The 22,345-nt window shown below is 38.4% G+C and overlaps 2 protein-coding genes across 2 annotated transcripts in view; both read left to right on the plus strand.

Annotated features, from left to right (window-relative positions):
- Nucleotides 1–1,045: 1,045 nt before the first annotated feature.
- LOC132392169 (coagulation factor V-like) lies at nucleotides 1,046–13,246 on the plus strand. Its single transcript, XM_059966017.1, has 5 exons — nucleotides 1,046–1,205; nucleotides 2,314–2,466; nucleotides 4,145–4,366; nucleotides 6,744–6,903; nucleotides 12,291–13,246. The coding sequence occupies exons 1-5, from the start codon at nucleotides 1,046–1,048 to the stop codon at nucleotides 12,544–12,546; spliced, it is 951 nt and encodes a 316-aa protein (XP_059822000.1). The 3' UTR covers nucleotides 12,547–13,246.
- A 917-nt stretch (nucleotides 13,247–14,163) lies between these two features.
- The window catches only part of LOC132393272 (coagulation factor V-like), a 38,297-nt gene continuing 30,115 nt past the window's right edge, over nucleotides 14,164–22,345 (plus strand). The window contains exons 1-5 of the mRNA XM_059968297.1: nucleotides 14,164–14,283; nucleotides 15,059–15,161; nucleotides 16,166–16,368; nucleotides 18,045–18,192; nucleotides 22,131–22,343. Of these exons, the coding sequence (XP_059824280.1) occupies nucleotides 14,221–14,283; nucleotides 15,059–15,161; nucleotides 16,166–16,368; nucleotides 18,045–18,192; nucleotides 22,131–22,343 (730 nt within the window). The 5' untranslated portion in view covers nucleotides 14,164–14,220. The remainder of the gene's footprint in view (nucleotides 14,284–15,058; nucleotides 15,162–16,165; nucleotides 16,369–18,044; nucleotides 18,193–22,130; nucleotides 22,344–22,345) is intronic.

The raw sequence follows: 22,345 nt of genomic DNA on the forward strand, positions 1-22,345 counted from the left end.
GTAGAAAACACAAATACTTTCAGGATAGAAAGGAATTTAGATATCCACTTGATATCTTTATCAATGACACATGTGTATAGTAGTGCCCCATCTTGTTGGTTCAAAGGTCATAAAAAGTATTCAGAAAAATTTTAAATCCCATTATCTCATATCTTTTATACTTTTTTCCTATTGATTTTAAACAAAATTGAAGTTCAGGTAATTTTGGAAGAGAATCAAAGGCAGATTCATTGTCACTGATAATACAATTTGTTGTGCAATTTGTTTTGCCGCAGCAGTACAGTGCAAAGACAAAATTGCTGAGTTACAAAATAAATAGTCCAAAAGAAAAAGGAATAATGAAGTGGTGTTGATGAATTCTTGCACCATTTAGAAATTTGATGGCAGAGGGGTAACTCATTGCAAGCTCACCTGTTACATTAGCAAATGATCTTTCAGGATGTGCTGTGATATGTATGTTGTATCTTTGCACTGTCTGTCCATTACCCAAACACAATTGCAAGAAAATTGCTCCAGGGAAATTCATGACAGTGCCATGTCTGTAGCTGGAATATAATAATACTGGCCCAACAATTACTACTAAGATATTTTACCACCTGGTTATGAATAAAAGGAAATAGACAGAAAACAGTGAAATCCCCATATAAACTTAAAGGCAACATTGAACCTAAAGATAATCTTCAAATTTCAGGGTGTACGCAGGGGTCCTAGAAACACACATTAAAGCTGGATGGATGAGTCAGCTGTAAACCCAGAAGAATACTGGCAAGTTGAGTAAAGAATTACATGTGGAGCTTTATAAACTCTTCCAATTAGGATAATTGCTACTGATACAGAGAAATGTGAAAATAGCTTGTGGTACAAAACCAACAAATAACTTTTTTGTTTTTATGCAATTTGCATAACTTTTTGAGAGAAAACAGAAGTGAAACAGCTGCAGTAATTTTGTATTCTAAAGTTTAAGAAATATTAACATTGGTTTTGTGTTGATTTAGAGTTCATCTATGGAAACAGAATACTCTTTGAAAGTTCTGAAGAATTAATTATGCCGTTCCAAGAGCATACTTATGAATGGAATATCACAGAAGAAGTAGGGCCAACATCAAGTGATCCTCAGTGCCTTACCTATACTTACTCTTCTGATGTTGATATTGTAAAAGATAGGCATGCAGGACTGATTGGAGCGCTGCTCATCTGTAAACCTGGTAATTCATTTTTCTTGGTAATTTATTGTAATTATATTGAAGTCAGAAACTATTTCCTCCTTGACGTCCATTGCTGAAAGTATCCTATCTAGTTCAACATTTGATGGGAGTAGAAGGTGAATGACTGATCATCTAATACTGATTATTGCAAACAGCGTGGTGTTGCACCAATTAATCTTGATGTCTGATAGGGACCCAGGTTCAATCCTGAGCTGTGGTGTTGACTGTATGACACTTACATCCTCTGTCTGTGAATGTGTGTCTTTCCTTCATTTTTCTCCCAAACCTAAAGATGTGCTTGTAGGTGAGTTGGCTACTGTAGTTTACTCCTTGGTGCATATAGATGACAAAAGGGAGTGGATAACCATATGGAAGAGAATATTTGTAAGGTCATTAGGGAAAAATAGATGGGACTTGAAAGGGTTACTATGCTTGAAACCACCCTACACTTGATGGGTTAAACTTATTAGGGTTATGTCTCCTCTTGCCATAACAAGTAAATTTCAGTCCTGGACAAGCTAACATTAAAGACCAAGTTTATTTGGAGGTTGTTTTTTGTGCTTGAAAGCCTTTAACAAGAAACAGAGTTTGGAAGATATCTTTAATGTGCAAAGTTTCATGGGAAGTGCCAGGAGAAAGGGGAAAAATTAGTAATAGCTTTATCAAGGAGGTATATATAATAACAGTTCTAAAAAGAGTAAAGGAAGTGCTATATTAAAGACTTTTCAGAGTTTGGAGCACTATTGGCTACAGTTGGGAAGAGAGAATGCTTTAAGAGGCTCAGTTCAGAAAATAATTTAAGTACAATGAATGTGAGTAAGTTACCTTGTCTCCTTGTACAATTGGATGGACCCATAATTAGTCATATTGAAATATAGTTTGAGAATTAAAAGTACTCAGTCCTAAATAGCTAATGCTGAGACATTTTCTTATTTGTCCTGCTTCACCCATTCTCCTGACCTGTGACCCAACCTGTGAGTTACAATTAATGGTGAATTAATTAAGTGAGTGTACCGATCAGTGTGAGAAGGAAAATCAATAATGTACAAGCAACACTTAGCATTTAATGAATGCCATTAATGCTTCTATTTCTTCTTTTTCTGTGCAGGTAGTTTAAATGATAATGGACAGCAGAATAAATTTCATGCAGAATTTGTTTTATTGTTCTCTGTGTTTGATGAAAGTGAGAGTTTGTATAATAAGAAAAATACTCCAATCAAAATGTATTCTATCAATGGATTTACTAATGGCACTTTACCAGGTACAAGGAGATTATTTCATAATTAGCCATGATGTAATTATTGTAGATGTCAAATTCTTAGCTGAAGTTCCTATAATATTGTTAGTTCTGCTCCAGGATCACTGTGGTGATGGAGCAGCAAGCTGTTCACATATCTAGTGTTAACAAAAACGAATTTTGGTGCAAGATTGGTCACCATTGCTGCTTCACTAGTTTCAATGTAAGATAAAACCAGGATGCATGTATTCTACATAGACACGAGACTGCTGACGCTGGAATCCAGAGCCAAGAAAGAAATCCACTGGAAAGAACAGCATCTGTGGGAGGAATGGCTTGTTGATATTTTAAGTTGAAACTATGCATAGGGGTGCACCAGTTCCTCCAGCAGGTTACTTGTTGCTGTATCACTAGCTGTTTTGCATAATCATCAACTTACCTTTGAGTCTTGTAAGTAGAGAATACTTATTTGTGTGAGGCGGTGGGGAAACATGAGCTAACACTTGTAACCTCTGTGTAGAGTAAGCTGGGTGAATCTAACGGTAGTAATAAGTGGTGACAGAGCCCAAACAGAACAGCAATGGAATAAAAACCTTTTAAGTATCCAAAATAGCAGGAGGGTCAGATGGTGAGGGAGAGTGTGGTGATTTTACTCAACAAATGAAGGTGAAAGCTTGTTGCTGAGTACACTTGGCTAGCTTTCCAAAATCAAAGCTTGCTTTTGATTGTGGATAGTTCTTCAAACTGCAGTGTACTGCAAAAGTAGATGCAAAAACAATGTTCTTATTTCTCCGCTTCACAAGAACAAGAGAATTTTTCCCCCAGAACAAGATTGTGACAACCATCTCTTAAAGAATGTTACAATTTATTGTAGATTAATTTGCAAGTAAATAAATGAACTCGGCTTTCTAAAGTGCACTTTAAGTATTGTGGAAATGGAGGAAAACTGCAGGCATTTTGAAATACTAAACATTTTCCCTCTTTAATGAAGCCAGGCATACCTGGTGCTTCCACAGTTTCCAAGCATGTTCCCTGATATCAATGGATACAGAGCTGATCAGACTTTGTTAGAAATTACTGGTTCCTTTTTGTTCAGTTTACTGGCTTTTGTTCACATTACACAATGGTACTGCCACCAAGCTAGTTTATTTGCTTGTTACAATGAATAACCAGAATTGAAGGGAGTCATAGTGTGCACACTCTTGCTGAAAAGACCAGTAATGTTTTCTTTTCAACTGATGAATTTGCCATTTTTTGCAAAGAATTTCTGCCAGCATTGCTGATCCTCTTTGCCTCTGTGACAAGCAGGTGCAACCTTCCTTTCAACATGGTCTCACCATGTCAAGATCACCAACCCTCAAATTTATCATTAATGTGCCTCTGGGGGTCTATGAATAAGCATTTTTAAAGAAACAGCTGATTTGATTGATTTTCATAGTAGTAGGAATTGTTGTAAATTGGCTCCAGTAAGATATGCTATCGCAACATCTGATGGAATTGTGCTTCACCATTCCACACTATGAAACCATTAAAACATATTCAAGATAAGCTTTTCGATACCTATGGATTCTCAGTGCTCATTTGAAAATGAATATAACATAACAAAAATAGATTTTAACTTTAAAGAATTGATAGGTAATGTGGGATTTTGATGATATTCTACTCATAAGTGAACTAATCCCTCTTTGTGTTCCTGTTGTAGAACTTAGTGCCGATGTTTATGGAATGATTAGTTGGCATCTGATTGGCATGAGCTATGATCCTGAAATTTTCTCTGTACATTTTAATGGCCAAGTCCTCTTGCAAAATAACCATAAAGTTTCATCCATTAGCCTGATTCCAGGCTCTTCCATCACTGCTGAAATGTTTCCCAGTGAAGTTGGAAAATGGCTGGTTTCTTCTCAAGTTCAGCACCATCGCCAGGGTAAGAACAAGGACACGCTCAATGATTTAAAGAATTGAAATTGGTGCAACTTGTAAGACCACTGTTTGAGCTCTTTAAGTGGAGAAGATACTTTTATTTGTAGGTGAAATATGAACCAGGAGCCATTAATATCAAATAGAGACATAAATGCAACTTCATCTCTGTCTTATGGACTTATCAAGAGAAGAATAGATAAGGATAGAAACAAGAAGCAAGAAAGAAAGTGAGGGAAGGAGATTAAGGAAGAGAGATTTTCTGGCATATGGAGAGAGGTCACAAGAGAGAGGGGTTAGCAAGTGCAGGAAACTGAGGGAGAAGAAAAACAGGGCCACCACGGGTGATACAAGAGTGAATGGAAAAGACTGAGCATGGAAATGATATAAGCAAACAGCTGAGAGGAATGTTGAGAAGAGGAGAGAGTGAAGTGGAGTGAGAGAAAGGAATGGGGACAAACTGAGAGGAGGGGAGAGTAAATGATCCAAAAAGTGACCCAGGCAGAGTTCACACATTCCTCCTTCCAGTTTACCCCTGGAGTCTCACATTACAGTTTTTGCAAGCTGCTGAAGGAAGAAATGACTCAAATCCAGGCCACAAATGGAGAACTCACCAGAATAAAGCCCAGAATTCCAGTACCAGGCAGATCATCAGTATTCAGCAAGGCTCAGTTACACCAGTACATCTATTTCCATTTGTGCTGAGTCAATACAGGAAGCCAAATCCAGGCAGCCAGTCTCTGTCAAATCCTGTCTGTCAAATCACGCCTATCAAACACTCCCTATCAAAGCCTTCATACTCTGTTGATTAGGCCCCAGAAAACTCTACCCTGGAGTCCCTGCATGTCAAAGACTGCAGCTCACCACCACCTTCACCAGAGTGGAATTTGTTTCCACAGGTGGTTGCGGAGGCCAAGTCTGTATGTATACTTATGGCAGAGGTTGATAGATTCTTGATGGCTCAGGGCATGAAAGGATATGGAGAAAAGGCAGGAGATTGGATCAACCATGATGAAATGGTGGAGCAGACTTGCATGGTCTTATGGTCTTATAATTACCCATCTCTGGTTGCATAGTAAAGAGGATAATGGGCCACATTTTTATTTATGTTATTTAGATATTTTCCAACACAAAAGAAGTCAATTTGGTCCATCAAGTGTCTGCTGGCTGTTAGAGCAATCCCATTGAAGACGCATGAGTTTGCAGATGCTGGATTCTGGAGCAACATGCAATTTGTTTAAAGAAACTCAGCGGCTTAACCAGCATTTGTGTGTGGAAGGGAATTGTTAATACGCTATTTCAGACCCACTTCCTTTTCTTCTGCAGAAGTTGCTTGACCTGCTGAACCCCTCCTGAATATTGTCTCTTTTTCCATCAAGCCCTCGCCCACATTTATTTCCCTGTCACTCGACTCTTTCACCATTATGAGATGCTGCTGTCTTGCGGTAATAGCCAGCATCAAGCTTCAGCTAAAAAGTCTAGGGTTATGCCTCAGCAGTACGAAAAGAGCAGGGACATGTAGTGAAGTCATAGTTTGCAACTTGAAAGGACATTGCAAGATGATGAAGTTCTCAGGATAATGTCGATCTTTCCGAAAAGAAGACACTAAGCTAGGAGGAACTGTCAGTGGCAGCAGTGCATTTGATTAGTAGTACATTCTTCATTTCTGTTCTACCCTCGTCATAGTCATCCAGATACAGCATGTTAGTTCTTTTAAGCTTCATCTGGATCCGTTATTAAGTTGGTGAGGTGGTATGAATAAGGATATGAGTAGCCATGGAAGGCTATCTCTTCACTGTGAACAAAAATGGATCAATTTAAATGGACAGATAATAAAACCAAGATTTTAATGTCTACACTAAAACTGGCATAATTATATATATATATATATATATATATATATATATATATATATATATATATATATATCAACCAATAATACTGTTAGTCATCTCATAATATAATATAAAAAATGAAGTTATCTAAATTGATCACTGTTGTTTCTTTTCCTTAATAGTTCATTATATGTCAGATAAAATGCCATGTTTTCTGAATCAATGTGGTGATTGCTGAGAGAGATTTGTTGTCATTTGCAGTTACGTTGATAGATATTAACTCTAACATACAGATAAAGTCCAGCAAGAACAAAATGATTATTTGAATAGATAAAACATGGACCCAACCTGGATCAGGGTACTTTATCTAATGTTCTACCTTCCTTCTAGTCAATAAAAGTGGCAGGATGAGTAAGAAGAATTAATCTTTTTGTGAATTTTGTATTAGCAGAAGCTCACTGACTTCTGTCTTCCCTGTTCCAATATGAAATGTAACCTGATATATAGCATTTTCATAAGCGACTTACTTTGTGATCTTTTGTGAAACAGCTGAATTATATGGATATCTCAACATCAAACAAGGCACCATTAATAAAACTTCCAAGGGATATCGTTCAAGGAGATTAACAGGAAGAATTCGCGAGTATTTTATTGCTGCAGAAGAAGTGAATTGGAATTATGCCTCTGAAATTCCAAGCTATTTTGACAGGTATAATTTGGTCTGAAGTGGTCCAGTCATTTTGAAAAGTATGTGTTTACCACTGAAATAAGATGATGTTTATGTAATATTTTTGTGTGTTCTGGAGTGCTCACGTGGTTAGCAAGGGAGAGAAGTGCAAAATGTCATTCTTGACTCTTTTTAATCTTCAACCTCAATTCAACTGGAAAAGAATAAAATCACTCTCTTTCAAATTACATAATATTTTTCACCTCTGCCTCTATCTAAATCTACTGCTGCTGAAACCTCTTTGCCTTGGTTGTTTCCAGGCTTGGGGGAATGAGAGGCGGAATTTGGAGGACATTGAACTGTTACGTTGACAAATTGCAAGGAGGTCAAAGTTGGGTGCAGTGGGTGGAGAGGGGTAGAATTCTCTAATATGTGTGGAAACCCTGGTCAGCTTCTCAGCCTCCATGCTGCATAGGAGCTTGTGATATTGAGGGAGTCTATTTGGCTGGTCAAATCTATGTGACTGCTTGGTGTAATCCTCTCAATTGTATTCTGCCACTTAATAATTTTGTAACCTGCATTATATGTCATATGTATATCAACTTCTGATACTCCATTACCTACCTACATTAGGGATCATTTACAGTAGCCAGTAACCCTACTACCTTTGGGGTGTGACAGGAGACTGAAGCTTCTGCAGAGAGCCCACACAAGCTTCACACAAACAGCAAATGAGGTCAGGATCAACCCTGAGTTTCCAGAGCTGTCTGAAACACTTGCAGATTTGTTGCTGTACACCTGCCTATCTTGTCCCTTTTCCTTTAAGCTGCCCCTCTCATGATACCAATCACCTTGTATTACCTTCCCTCTCATTCTCTGACCTGTTCATCCTAAATTTCTTCTTTGCTCTATTACTTGCCTCCTCTCCTCTTATTCAAACTCACGGCTTTGTGAAATCTCTCATCTATACCTATTTCTTTGCATCCTGAAGACACCAACAGGATTAGTCAACTGACTAACGGGAGCAAGTTCGGATACAAAGTAAACTTGGTGATAGAAAGCAGACAGTAGTATTGGAGGGTTTTTCTGATTAGAGCCAGTGACCAGTGGAGTGCTCTATGGGTTAGTGCTAGGTTCTTTATTGTTCATCAGATAGATAATTTCAATGAAAATCTAGATGGCGTGATTAGTAAGACACCAGAACTGGTGATGCAATGGGCAGTGAAAGCTTTGCCCAAGCTTACAACAGGACTTAGGTCAACTAGAAAAGCGGTAAGGGAATTTAACTCGGACAAGTGTAAAGTGATGCATCTAGGGAAGATGATCTAGGCCAGGGCATACGCAGGGCCCTGCTGTGTGTTACTGAACAGAGAGATCTTAAGGAAAAGTACCTAATTCCTTAAAAATTATCACACCGATAAACAGAGTGGTGAAGAAGGCATATGGTATGCTTGTCTTCATCTGCTGAAGCATTGAGTATAGAAGTTGTATGTTGCGATACAGTTTTTGTTTATTGAGAGATATAGCTCAGTAACAGCCCTTCCGGCTCAAAGAGCCTATGTCACCCAATTGCACCATGTGCCACTTAACTTACTAACCCATACATCTTTGGAAAGTGAAAGGGATCCAGAGTACCTGGAGGAAACTCTGGGGGGAACGTGCAAACTCCTAATAGACAGTGGTGGAATCGAACCCAGCTTGCTGATGTTGTAATAGAATAACACTACTGTGCTGCCCTTCTAAAGGTCATTGCTTAGGCTACCTTTGGAGTAATGTGTACAGTTCTGGTTTTCACCTAAGTGGAGGATGTGTTTAAGCTTGAGACAATGCAGAAAAGATTCACTTGAAGGTTTCCTGAATTGGGGGACTTGAATTTTAAAAGAGATTGGATAGGCTGGGTCTGTTTCCATGGTACAAAGGGGGCTAAGGGATGATGTTCTTGATGTTTATAAAATCATAAGGGGCATTGATAGGATGGATAGTCATGTCATTTGTTCAGGGTATGGGAGTCTTAAACTAGAGTTTGAAGTGAGAGGGGAAAGGTTTAGAGGGGACCAGAAACACAAGTATTTCACCGAGTGTTGTGGGTATATGGAATGAGCTGCTGGAGGTAGAGGCTGGAACAGTTGTTGCATTTAAAAGGCATTTAGGTGGGCAGATGGGTAGGAGATGTTCAGAGGGATAGGTCAAATGTAGGACAATGTGATAGTGTAGATGAGCATCTCGGTCAAAGTGCCTGCTTCCAGGCTATACTACTAAATAGGCTTAGCCAGTAGCTGAGGACAGGACATACGGAATACAGTATGTTGTGAAAAATTGCAGAACTATTCACTTCAATAGTTAAAAAGCAGACATTTTAAGAATGGTGAGGAATTAAAAAGTGTTGGTGTTAAGAGAGATCTGGGTTTTCCACTACACAAATTAGTGAAAGTAAATGTAGAGAACAGGAAGGAATTAGCAAGACAAGTGTCATTGGACTCTGGTATAGTGCCAGAGGATTAAAACATTGCATATGTCACTCCACTCATTAAGGAAGGAAGAAAGCAGCAGAAAGGAAATTGCTGACCAGTTAGCCTGACTTCAGTGGCTGGGACAATGTTGGAGTTGATTGTTAAGGATGAGCTGATGGAGTACTTGGTGACGCAGGACAAGATAGTACAAAGTCAGCATAGTTTCCTTAAGGGAAAATCTTGCCTGATGAACCTGTTGGAATTCTTTGAGGAGATTACACATAGGATGGATAAAGGGGATGCAATAAATGTTGTATATTTGGACTTTCAGAAGGCCTTTGACAAGGTCCCCCACATGAGGCTGCTTACCATGTAAGAGTCCATGGTACTACAGGAAAGTTACTGGCCGACAAGAACAGAGGGTGTACTTGATCTGGTATTGAGAAATGAACCTGGTCAGGTGTCAGGTCTCTCAGTGGGAGAGCATTTTGGAGATAGTAATCACAATTCTATTCCTTTGCCATAGGATTGGAAAGGGATTGCAACAGACAAGTTAGAAAAGTGTTCAATTGGAGTAAGGGGAAATATGAAGCTATTAGGCAGGAATTTGGAAGCATAAATTGGGAACAGATGTTCTCAGGGAAATATATGGCAGAAATGTGGCAAATGTTTAGGGAATATTTGTATGGCGTTCTGCATAGGTACTTTACAATGAGACAGGGAAAGGATGGTAGGGAACAGGAACCGTGATGTTGAAAATTTCAAAAGCTGTTGAAAATCTAGTCAAGAAGTAAAGAAAAGCTCTAAAGGTTCAAAAAGAACTAGGTAATGATAGAGATCTAGAAGATTATAAGGCTAGCAGGAAGGAGCTTAAGAATGAAATTAGGAGAGCCAGAAGGGGCCATTTAATCTGGCCTTGGCAAGCCAGATTAAAGAAAACCCCAAGGCATTCTACAGGTATGTAAAGAGCAAGAGGATAGGAAGTGAGAAAATAGGACCAATCAAGTGTGACAGTGAAAAAGTGTGTATGGAACCAGAGATAGCAGAGGGACTTAATGCATATTTTGCTTCAGTATTCACTGCGGAAAAGGATCTTGGCGATTGTAGGGATGACTTACAGTGGATTGAAAAGCTTGAGCATATAGACATTAAGAAAGAGGATGTGCTGGAGCTTTTGGAAAGCAGCAAGTTGGAATAGCCTCTGGGACTGGATGAGAATAACCCCAGGCTACTGCAGGAGGTGATGGAGGAGATTGCTGGGCCTCTGACAATGATCTTTGCATCATCGCTGGGGATGGAGGAGGTTCTGAAGGATTGGAGGGTTGTAGATGTTGTTCCCTTGTTCAAGAAAGGAAGTAGAGATAGCTCAGGAATAGGAATTAGGAATAGTCAGTACGGCTTTGTCAAGGCAGGTCGTGCCTTACAAGTCTTTTTGAATTTTTTTGAGGATGTGACTAAACATATTGAGGAAGCCAGAGCAGTAGATTAGTGTATATAGATTTCAGCAAGGCATTTAATAAGGTACCCCATGCAAGTCTTATTGAGAAAGTAAAGAAGCATGGGGTCCAAGGGAATCTTGCCATATGGATCCAGAACTGGCTTGCCCACAGAAGGCAAAGAGTGGTTTTAGACGGGTCATATTCTGCATGGAGGTTGGTGACCAGTGGTGTGCATCAGGGATCTGTTCTGGGATCCCTTCTGTTCGTGATTTTTATAAATGGCCTGGATGAGGAAGTGGAGGGATGGGTTAGTAAATTTGCTGATGACACTATAGTTGGGGGTGTTGTGGATAGTGTGGAGGGCTGTCAGAGGTTACAGCGGGACATTGATAGGAGGCAAAACTGGACTGAGAAGTGGCGGATGGAGTTCTACCCCAATAAGTGTGAGGTGGTTCATTTTGGTAGATCAAATATGATAGAATATAGTATTAATGGTAAGACTCTTGGCAGTGTGGAGGATCAGAGGGATCTTGGGGTTCGAGTTCATAGGACACTCAAAGCTGCTGTGCAGGTTGACTCTGTGGTTAAGAAGATGTATGGTGCATTGGGCTTCATCAACCGTGGGATTGAGTTTAAGAGCAGAGAGGTAATGTTACAGCTATATAGGACTCTGATCGGGCCCCACTTGGAGTACAGTGCTCAGTTCTGGTCACCTCACTACAGGAAGGATGTGGAAACTATAGAAAGGGTGCAGAGGAGATTTACAAGGATGTTGCCTGGATTGGAGAGCATGCCTTATGAGAATAGGTTGAGTGAACTCGGCCTTTTCTCTTTGGAGTGACGGAAGATGAGAGGTGACCTGATAGAGCTGTACAAGATGATGAGAGGCATTGATCATGTGGATAGTCAGAGGCTTTTCCCCAGGGCTGAAATGGCTAACACAAGAGGGCACAGTTTTAAGGTGCTTGGAAGTAGGTACAGAGGAGATGTCTGGGGTAAGTTTATTACGCAGAGAGTGGTGAGTGCATGGAATTGTCTGCCAGCGACAGTGGTGGAGGCAGATACAATAGGATACAAGACACTCCTGAATAGGTACATAGAGCTTAGAAAATCAGAGGGCTATGGGTAACCCTAGGTAATTTCTCAAGTTGGCACAGCATTGTGGGCTGAATGGTATGTATTGTGCTGTAGGTTTTCTATGTTTCTTCACCCCTCTCCCTCTCCTCTTTATACTGTCTTTCCTCTCCAACTTCAGTCCTGATGCAGTGTCTCAACCTGAAATGTGAACAATCTGTTCCCTCCATCCCTTCTCCCCATCCATCCGTTCTGCCCCCTCCGTCCCTTCTGCCCCTACCCACACCCTCCCCCACAGATCCTGCTCAATCTGTTGGGTTCTGTCAGCAGCTTGTTTCTGCTTTTTTCTTGTTTTTCTTGTATTCTTGGAATTAGTACCAATGTGTGATTAATTCTATAGTTGACTGTGCAATATTATCTCAATATTGTTAAAATTGTTTTTACTATTTCCTTTTATTGCTCTTAGTGATTTCAGTTCTAAGTATTTGAAAAAAGCAGCAAACCGTATTGGCAAAATATATAAAAAAGCAATATATGTAGAATACACAGACAGAACGTTCACTCGGCGTAAAATATCAGAAGAAGATAAAGCTACATCTATTCTACAAGATGGAATTGGAGTACCTATTATCCGAGGTGAAGTCAGAGACATAATTAAGGTATACTTTTGCAGGATCATTCATCTTGTGGTGGTATTGTGTTCCCTGTCCACAGAGCCCTAAACTCACAAGAAGATTTTAAGTCCAATCCGTGGGCTATCTGGGTACCCTCACTATAGGGAAGTTATACTGTGTCCACATAATCTTCAAACTCTAGCTTACTTCCCTATTCTGACCCTGCGGCAAGGTCTAGCTAACAGTATCTACTGCTTGAGTGGTGGGACCCCCTCTTTACCAAGGAGGACATACTTCTAGCTAGTGAAGTAGTTTAAGCACTGTTTATTTTATTTTTAATGATACATAGTTAAATTTGGAAAAATAATTCTTAACACACATTTAACACTCACAGAGGATTTCTGTTTTGTAAAATATTTCAAAAATATTAATGATTTACAAACACAGGTCCAATTCTTACAAACAAAAAACATACCAATGAGTTGCAGATGAATGAGTCATCTGTTGCAGAAACTGAAGCTGAGGGATGAGTTTTAGTTTTGACTGTCACCCCGTCTTTCTGTCATTCCTAACCATTATGAGTGCTTCCTGATATTTATAATGTCCTGGTATTAGATGACATCATCTGCATGTGATGTTTTTCAGTTACCTTTTCTGGGACAAAGTAATTTACACAGATGGTGTAAAACCTATGATGACAATGGTGCAAATAATTTAGCTGTAATTGCCTGTTTTAATGTAGGCCAACCAACATAGCTCCATTTTCTTGCGTTTAGCGAATGCAGAGAAGAATTTTCATTGTTGTTTCATGGTCATTTCACTTTGTGAACCACATTTCTTAGCCAATCCAGGTGTCCTTTTAATTTCAAACTGATTACTGTTTGCAATTTACATTAAGAATTGAAGACTGGTTCTTGTTTACAACAAGCAGCTGAGCAAGGAATATTTGTTTGAAGTTTAACTTTATCACAAACAAGTCTGATCCTTCAGGAAGGTTATACTGCTGTAATAAAAAGCTGAGGTTAGCAATACACCTCTTGGGCCTGTAAAATGAGTATCCATTACGCGATTGCCTTTGTTTTATTCTAACCATAAGCTTTATTGTTTGATATCTTATGATTATTTACAGAAGTAGTACCAGCAAAAAGAAGGTAAAAAGGCATATCCATACAAGTTCACACATCATAGACAGATCATAGTACAAAATATCCTATGCGTAATCTTTGGGAGAATTATTCTTAAGAGAATTAATTTACTTTACCATTCCATTAATTCAAAAGCCTGCAGTTCTCTCTCACATGTAGCTGTAATTTGTAAATTTGTAAGCAACACAGTTCACTGGCATAATAAAAATGCTCGAAAGAAATTCTTGGGTTGGTAGAACTAAAAGCTTTTGGCTCATCTGCTGACAAGTATCCTATTGCTTTCAGTTCAGGAGAGAAATATTTCTAGCAACTTATACTTTCACAAACAGTTAGTGTGAGCAATCAATAGTGAAATTTTTAATTATTTTTCTTTTAGATATTCTCTCCTGTTGAAACATTCAGTTCATAGTAGTTATTAGTTTGACACTAACTATATCAATGTCCGTGCACACCAATTCAGATCCTCAACTTTCACCAAATCTTGAAACTTTGTGAAAGCCTCAGTGACTAATATTTTGTTCTAAGGTCAACAGCTCCATCGGCATGCTAATCCCTCAGTAAAGAAAAATAGATTTGAAGTATCCAACTAGTTCATGCATGTATGTTTCTGAGAGTTAGCTGATCATCCACTCTTGAGATGGTGCAAACCTGTGCTAGACTGATAACATGCTGGAAATTCAGGACAAGGCTGCTCAATGCAGTAAGTAAAGTAATTTATTAACTTTTGAGAATTGGAGTAGCATTGATAGCCATCAGTTATTTGGGTAGACAGGGAAAGAGTTAATCCCCTTTGGGATGAAGGGGTAATTTACACTACAGTAAGGCAGGATATATAAGCAAGGTCCTAGATGAATACTTCTCATCTGTATTTCTAAGAAGGATGTAGAAGATAGTTCAAAGGTACATGATAGAACTATGTGAATAATCTGTAGTAGATCAGTGTTGAATTACATTATGGAGAAAGTTCCCTTGAATAGGCAAAGCATAGAAGGATTTGGACCCAATGCAGAAATATTGTAGATGGACCAAAAAGTAGTTAGGTGTAGTTGGCTGATGGCCACCTTTGTGTGCTGTATGATTCTATGACCCTAGAATGCAGTTTAAGCTATTTGGTAAAGGAAAAATAACAAGGGGATCCTGGGTGAATTCTTTTGTTTCTTCATTCAGTAAATATTATATGAAATGTATGACCCAAAGGATTAGTGCAAGCAAATACAACAGTATCTTTCAAATCAAAATTTGGGTTGTGCTTAAAAAAGAAATATTTGCAAAGTTGTCAAAAAGTGCAATATAGGCATGATACATCCGGTGACCTTTATGAAGTGAGGGCAAGGCTGAAAATTAAAATAAAAATTTCAGCTTATTGCAGATGTTGGCTCAGAACATGCCCCAGTGTAACAAGGTATCTTGATAGAGTTTCTTTTAACTACTTATAGTAATTTATTTTAACTATTGCCTCTTTTACCCATTTGCAGGTTTATTTTAAAAATAAGGCCAGTCGACCTTATAGTATCTATCCTCATGGCCTTACAATTAGCAAAGTGAATGAAGGGGTTAAATACCCTGGGAATTCCTCAGGTAAAATAAATTAGATGCTTTTATATTGTCGGAAATGATCTTTTCAAATTATTTAAATTGATATTTGTCCTTTATTTTGAGACTACCAAGTAAAGTCTATTCTAAATTGCCTTTTAAGTAGTTTTTCACCATTAAAAATAAAAAAAACGTATCTTAACCTTTTAGTTTTATCTTCAGTACCAAATCTGGGGTATAAACTCTAAAGAAATCAGGTGCATTCAGAGAAATTAGTCTCATTTGTTTTAAATTTGAACATTGTTAACAATGAACTAGGGTTTTGCAGTAAGTATTAAAAACAACAATTAAATAACAGTACACAGTTTTACCTTTAACAGCTTTTTTTAAAGTTAACCATCAGGTTATCAACTTATCCCCAGATAGTCACTAGTTTGCCTTTAATGTGTTTTTACTGCCACATTATTTAATGTAGTTAAATCAATTATTTCCTGTTGATGACTACCTGCAGGCAGTTGAATGTTGTGTCCATAGGTTCTTTAATGCCACAGTTTACTTAAGACAATTATCAGGAGATACTTCTTCAGGGTTAACCTACTGTTACCTCTGTGATAATCTTTCAATGATATAAATTCCAAATAATTATGATATATCTGAGCCTTCTAATGTTTGAGGCATGTGTTTGGCCTTCCATTGTACCCACTTTAAACAAGGTTCTTTTACATATATCTGGACTTGTAAATTTCCGTTTCACCCAGTCTTACTTTCTACAGTTCAGTTTGTCTGAACTACTCCAGCCTTAGTGCCAGTGCAGTGTCTGAATTATTTATGTAACCATGTGCATGAGGATTTGAACTTGCTCAGGAACATCAGCCACAGCACTGTTTGTTTTGAGGGCCTCTCTAGACTGATTGTGCAGGCTTCTGACAGTGTTTGTAACCAAGAGAACAATCATTCACATACCACTATACTTAATGAGATGGCAGGTTTAATTCTACAGTTGCTTTCTGACAGCCAATACTAAATGTCCTACAATATTAACCTTGCAGACTCCAATATGCAGGTTGAACCTGATCAAATCTTCCTTTACACCTGGGTCATTTCTGAAGAAGATGGGCCAACACCTTCAGACCCCAGGTGTCTAACAAGAGTGTATCACAGTGCTGTGGATATCACACGAGACATTGCATCAGGACTTTTTGGACCACTTCTTATCTGCAAGGGTCAATCTTTGGATGCCAGGAATTTACAGGTGAAGTAGCCAGTCCATGAAAAGTCATTTACAGTATAAATACTAATTTACTTAATGTGTTTTTACTCTTGGTAGGTAGTAGCCATTTTATAAATTGAGAGAACAGTTTGCTGTGTTCTAACAGCACAACAGTGCCTCCCCTAGATGAGGGGTCAGCCACCCAAACAATGAGAACAGTTTTTCAAATTCGTTTAGAAATGTAATAGCTTAATATTCAAAGTGTATATAATCCACACACATTGACATGTAATGCATGTCTCCTCACAGTTCATAATCCTTTAACATATTTTATTTTTATACAACTTGTGCTTTGGTGTTTCATACATTTAATTTTAGACACTATTAGTTGGCATTGAGCAATATAGCTACTGACACTAACACAAGAACTGTACATATTGGACTGTTCACATAAATAGTGTAGACACTAGCATCATGGTATCAGTGTGAAATACAGTGTACGTTGATAACAGTATTCAAGGGGTGAAGTATTCCTCCCCAGTGAGTTGGAAAGTGCAGTGTGCTGAAGCATGATCTGGCAAAGTTGAAGAGAGAGGGTACAGACAGAGGTAGTGTGGAGCATTTCAGAGGGATGAGTAGCTTCAGCTTTGGAAAATGTCTCCAGAAATGAAGCATAGGATGCCAAAGCATTTCTTGCTAACAAAACAAGGGGAGAGAAAAAGACCACAATAGACACTCCACAGCAAATGTAATGGTTTTAATTTTGGATTTCTCTTGTAATAAATGGGATCCAAGTATGTAGGTCCTTCTTTAGGAACAGCCCATGAATAGATGTAGATTTGATTACGCTATTGCTTCAGTATTGGTGAACGGTGTCCAAGACATTAGGGCACATAATTAATCAATAATTTTGAGAGACTTAAGAGTTTCAAAAATCTGCATAATTGGAGGCAAATGCTGAGTTAAAATGGACTTTGCATTTACTATTTGTCCTCCTTTCCAATGGCATATTACTCATGAAAGTGGGCAGAGAAGAGTTAATTCACAATCTGGTTGTCCATTTCTTTAGTCTCACACAATTATGCCATTCTTCTTGTTCCTTCTGGCAGAGACTACATACCATACAAAGGTTTGTAAAATCTGCCAAGGAAAACAGAAGTCTACTCTGGCCCACATCATTCCTGCTCTTCTTTATGCATAATACACTGGAAGTACTGTATCCCGGTTATTAACAGTAAAGTAGAAATGCTGCTGATTAAGGGATTAAAGATTGGGTTTTCTTTTATTATTATGTGATCTCTGTTTGTCATCTGCTCATCTCACACCTGGGTTATGTGAATGTGGGTGATCTGAAGAGGGATGGCAGCAATGGAAACAATTGGAGAGAATCATCTTCATGATGGGCTTCATTCTTTCTTTTAATTCTTCCCTTACAGTGTGCCATTGGCCTTACTGAGAACCAGTCACTGTTTCTAAAAAGATCCCTAGCTCCTCTTACTCTTTATTCAGAAAAAATACATTGTTACTTTTTTTTCCTTATTTGCAACAAGTTGATAAACCTAAAATGGTGTTTCAACAAGAAGTCCTGAAAAGCTAGTTTAATAGACTTGAGTCTTGCTCTGAGCTTCCTTACACAGTAAAACTGCCTAGGGAAAATCCAAGTAAATTTGTCTTTGTGGAACCTTTGAAAATCTGATATTTCTTTCTATCTGATTTAGATAAGAGTAGATCAGGAACAGCGTATCATATTTGCAGCGTTTGATGAGAATCAAAGTTGGTATATAGATGAGAATATTAACTTATGTCTGGATCCATCCAGTGTTGACCGAAATGACCCTGGGTTTTATGAATCAAACATCATGTACAGTGAGTATAAGTGCATGGATTACCATTTCATCTCAGTTAACATATATTTAAAATTCATAAATGATTATATCTGTGGCTAATTATAGAATCTAAGTTCTGAGTGCTTTAGTTGATGGAAATTTACAACAAAGCCAATAGAAGATTAAGTAATAGTCAAGAGGCACTTTAAAAAGGAGGTAGCTGAACTTCTCAATGCACGACTCTTAAGCTGTGAAGGATTTGCATGTAATAGAGGTGATTCTGTGATTGCTGAGTGTGCTGGTTGGCAGTTGAACCACGTCACTCTATGTCATTGATTCTTTTCAATTTTTGTGTAATAAGTATTTGCATTTATTCAACTCCAAAGTTAGCACAAGATAACTGAAGTCAAATAATCTGTATGAAATTCAACATCTATGGAATATTCTTTATAATGGATTCTATTGGAGGTTTGGAAAGTCAATAATTCAGGGTCATCATCATCTTTTATAATGAACAAGCACCTCTATACCATTAGTTCCTATTACCCATCTCCTTTCCTAAAACTGCTCACAACTCCCTCAGCCTCATTCGTCTCACTCACGTTAGCAGCGGCCGACAGCCTTTGACACTTACCGCAACGCTGAACTGTCTGCGTGGCTGTGGATTCACTTTCGGCAACTCTGCAGTTCATGTTCTGTGTAGTATTGGTTTACATTACAATGCTTTGCATAATTTGTTCTTTTTATCACATATTGGATGTTTGACATTTTTTGTAGATTCTATTGTGTTTCTTTGTTTTATGGCCGCTTACAAGAAGCTAAATTTCAAGGTTGTATATGGTATACATACTTTGGTAATAAATGTATTTTGAACTTTTAAAACAAAGGAATTATTCTAATATGTATCTTAAAAACTGGCCAGGAGATTTGCAAACAGGTGTCAATGACATAATACATACATAGTTCCTTTAGTAACATAAAAATATGGAAAAATTAAGTGGTCAAGCATCATCTATGGTGGCAAATGCACAATCATTGTTTCAGGTCGAGATCCTTCATTATCTGACTGACCCAATTAGTTCCTCCAGCTCTCTTGTGTGTTACTCCAGATTCCAGTCACTCCTACATCTTCATATTTCCTTCACTTTGATCACATCAGTGTAAAATATTCTTGGTCAAAGTCCAGATACATGGATCAAATTCTAACCAAAAAAATCTAGAAATAAAATCTTGACTGCTCACAGTAATTGGTAATTCTGGTTTAAAAAAAAGACATAAGATTCAGTGATATTTTTCAGGAGGGAAATCTAACACCTCTGAACTTGACATATTGATGACTCTCGACACACCGATGAAATTAATAATTGCAAGAGTAATTCAAGAGAGTAATAATTGAAAGAATAATTGAATAGTGTCTTCCCTTTGTGGAAGACACTAACAGGATTCAGGAAGTTCGAGAGTGTCAAGGGGTAAGAAGTGTATGAAGTTGCCATTACTAGGGAGAAGGTGCTTGGGAAACTGAAAGGTCTGAAGGTAGATAAGTCACCTGGACCAGATGGTCTACCCCAGGTTTCTGAAAGGGGTGGCTGAGATTATGGAGGTATTAGTAGTAATCTTTCAAGACAATGGATTCAGGCATGGTTCAGGAGCACTGGTAAATTGCAAATGTCACTCCACTGTTCAGGAAGGGAGAGAGACAGAATAAAGGGAATTTTAGGTCTGTTAGTCTGACCTTAGCGGTTGGGAAGATGTTGGAGTTGATTGTTATGGATGCTGTTTCCGGGTACTTGGAAGCACATGATAAAATAGGCCATAGTCAGCGTGGTGTCCTTACGGGAAAATCTTGCCTGATAAGTCTGTTGGAATTCTTTAAAGAAATAACAAGCAAGATAGACAAAGGAGAATTGTTGGATATTGTATGCTTGGACTTTCAGAAGGCCTTTGACAAAGTGCTTAACAAGTTTAGAGCCCACGGTAAAACAGAGAAGATACTAGCAAGGATAAAGCATTGGCTGATTGGCAGTAGGCAAAGAGTAGAAAGAAAGGCAGCTTTTTCTGGTTGGCTGCCAGTGACTAGTGGTGTTCCACAGAGGTTTGTGTTGGGACTGCTTCTTTTTAAATTATATGTCAATGATTTGGATGATTGAATTGATGAACAAGTGCAAATTTTGTGGCCGGGTTTGTGGGTGATATGAAGATGGGTGGATGAGCAGGTAATTTTAAGGTAGCAGAGAGGCTACCTTAAACAGATTATGATAATGGGCAAAGAAGAGGCAGATGGAATACAGGGTCGGGAAGTGTGTGGTTATGCACTATGGGAGAAGAAATAAAAGCATAGATTATTTTCTAAATAGAGAGAAAATTGAAAAATATGAGAGGCAACGGGACTTGGGAGTCCTTGTTCAGGTTCTCTAAAAGTTAACTTGCCCATTGTGTTGGTGAGGAAGGCAAGCAAGATGTTGGCATTCATTTGGAGAGGACTAGAATATAAAAGCAAGCATGTAATGTTGTGGCTTTATAAAGCATTACTGAGGCTGACGTTCAGGAAGGTTCAAAGGAGGCTCATGAAAATGATTCTACGATTGAAAGGCTTATCTTATGAGGTGTGTTTCATGGCTCTCGGCCTATACTAACTGGAATTCAGAAGAATGAAGGGGTGGCCTCATTGAAACCTATTGAAAGTTGAAAAACCTCGATAGACTGGATGTGGAAAGAATGTTTCTTACGGTGAGAGAGTCTCATACCAGAGGACATTGTTCCAGAATAATGGAACATCTATTTCGAACAGAAATGAGGAATTTCTTTAGTCAGAGTATGGTGAACCTATGAAATTCATTGCCACAGTTGGCTATGGAAGACAAGTCCATTGAATGTATTTAAGGCAGAGGTTGATAGATTCTTTATTAGTCAGGGCATGAAAGGATATGGAGAGAAAGCATGAGATTGAGGCTGAGAGTGAAATGGATCAGCCAAGATGAAATGACTGAGCAACTCGATAGGCTGAATGACCTAATTCTGCTCCTATATCATATGGTAATGATCTAGGGGTCCACTTAAGAGATGTGCCCATAATACAGGCAGCATCAATGTACAGAAGTAACAATTAATAATGACTGTCTTAAAGCCTTAATGTACCAGCTTAATTTGGTTATAATCCTGGGTGTTGTTAAGAAGCAAATTTAGAGCAAATGGAATATAATGTCATAATTTGTCAAATCTAATACCCCAAGGAGGAAAACAGTGCAGTCATCCCAGTCTTATGACTGTTGAGTATTTAACAAAAAAAATTGGATAAACTCTACAGGTCAGGCATTATCTGTGCAAAGAGAAATGGTAAAATTTCAGATTAATGACTTTCGTCCATTCCATATAACCATATAACAATTACAGCATGGAAACAGGCCATCTCGGCCCTTCTAGTCCGTGCCAAATGCTTACTCTCACCTAGTCCAACCAACCTGCACTCAGCCCATAACCCTCCATTCCTTTCCTGTCCATAAACCTATCCATTTTTTTTTTAAAAGACAAAATCGAACCTGCCTCTACCACTTCTACTGGAAGCTCGTTCAACACAGCTACCACTCTCTGAGTAAAGAAGTTCCCCCTTGTGTTACCCCTAAATTTCTGCCCCTTAACTCTCAACTCATGTCCTCTTGTTTGAATCTCCCCTACTCTCAATGGAAAAAGCCTATCCATGTCAACTCTATCTATCCCCCTCATAATTTTAAATAGCTCTATCAAGTCCCCCCCCCAACCTTCTACGCTCCAAAGATCCCTCTATCAATGCTGCCTGAACTAATGAACATTTTCCAACAATTTCAGTTTGTCAAATTTCCAGCAATCATTATATTTTAGTTTTGTGATTTTTTTTCTAGCTATCATACTTACTATCCATTTATTAACAGTAATTGTAACCATGGTTTAACATTCATTAGCCATTGCAGTTTAATATATATGATTGTGTTTGCACGTTTTCAGCAATAAATGGCTTTGTGTATGAAAGCAAGGAGGCTTTACCTTTCTGCAAAGGCGATGTCATACATTGGCATGTTTTTAGTGTTGGTTCCCAAGACCGTATTCTGTCAATTAATTTTCATGGGCATACCTTCAGCTACAGAAATACCAATGAGGATGTAATACACCTCTTCCCTTTATCTGGTGAAACTCTTACCATGGAGATGGACAATTCTGGT

This window comes from Hypanus sabinus, chromosome 4, assembly GCF_030144855.1.
Source record: "Hypanus sabinus isolate sHypSab1 chromosome 4, sHypSab1.hap1, whole genome shotgun sequence".
In the NCBI taxonomy this organism is placed as follows: Eukaryota; Metazoa; Chordata; class Chondrichthyes; order Myliobatiformes; family Dasyatidae; genus Hypanus; species Hypanus sabinus.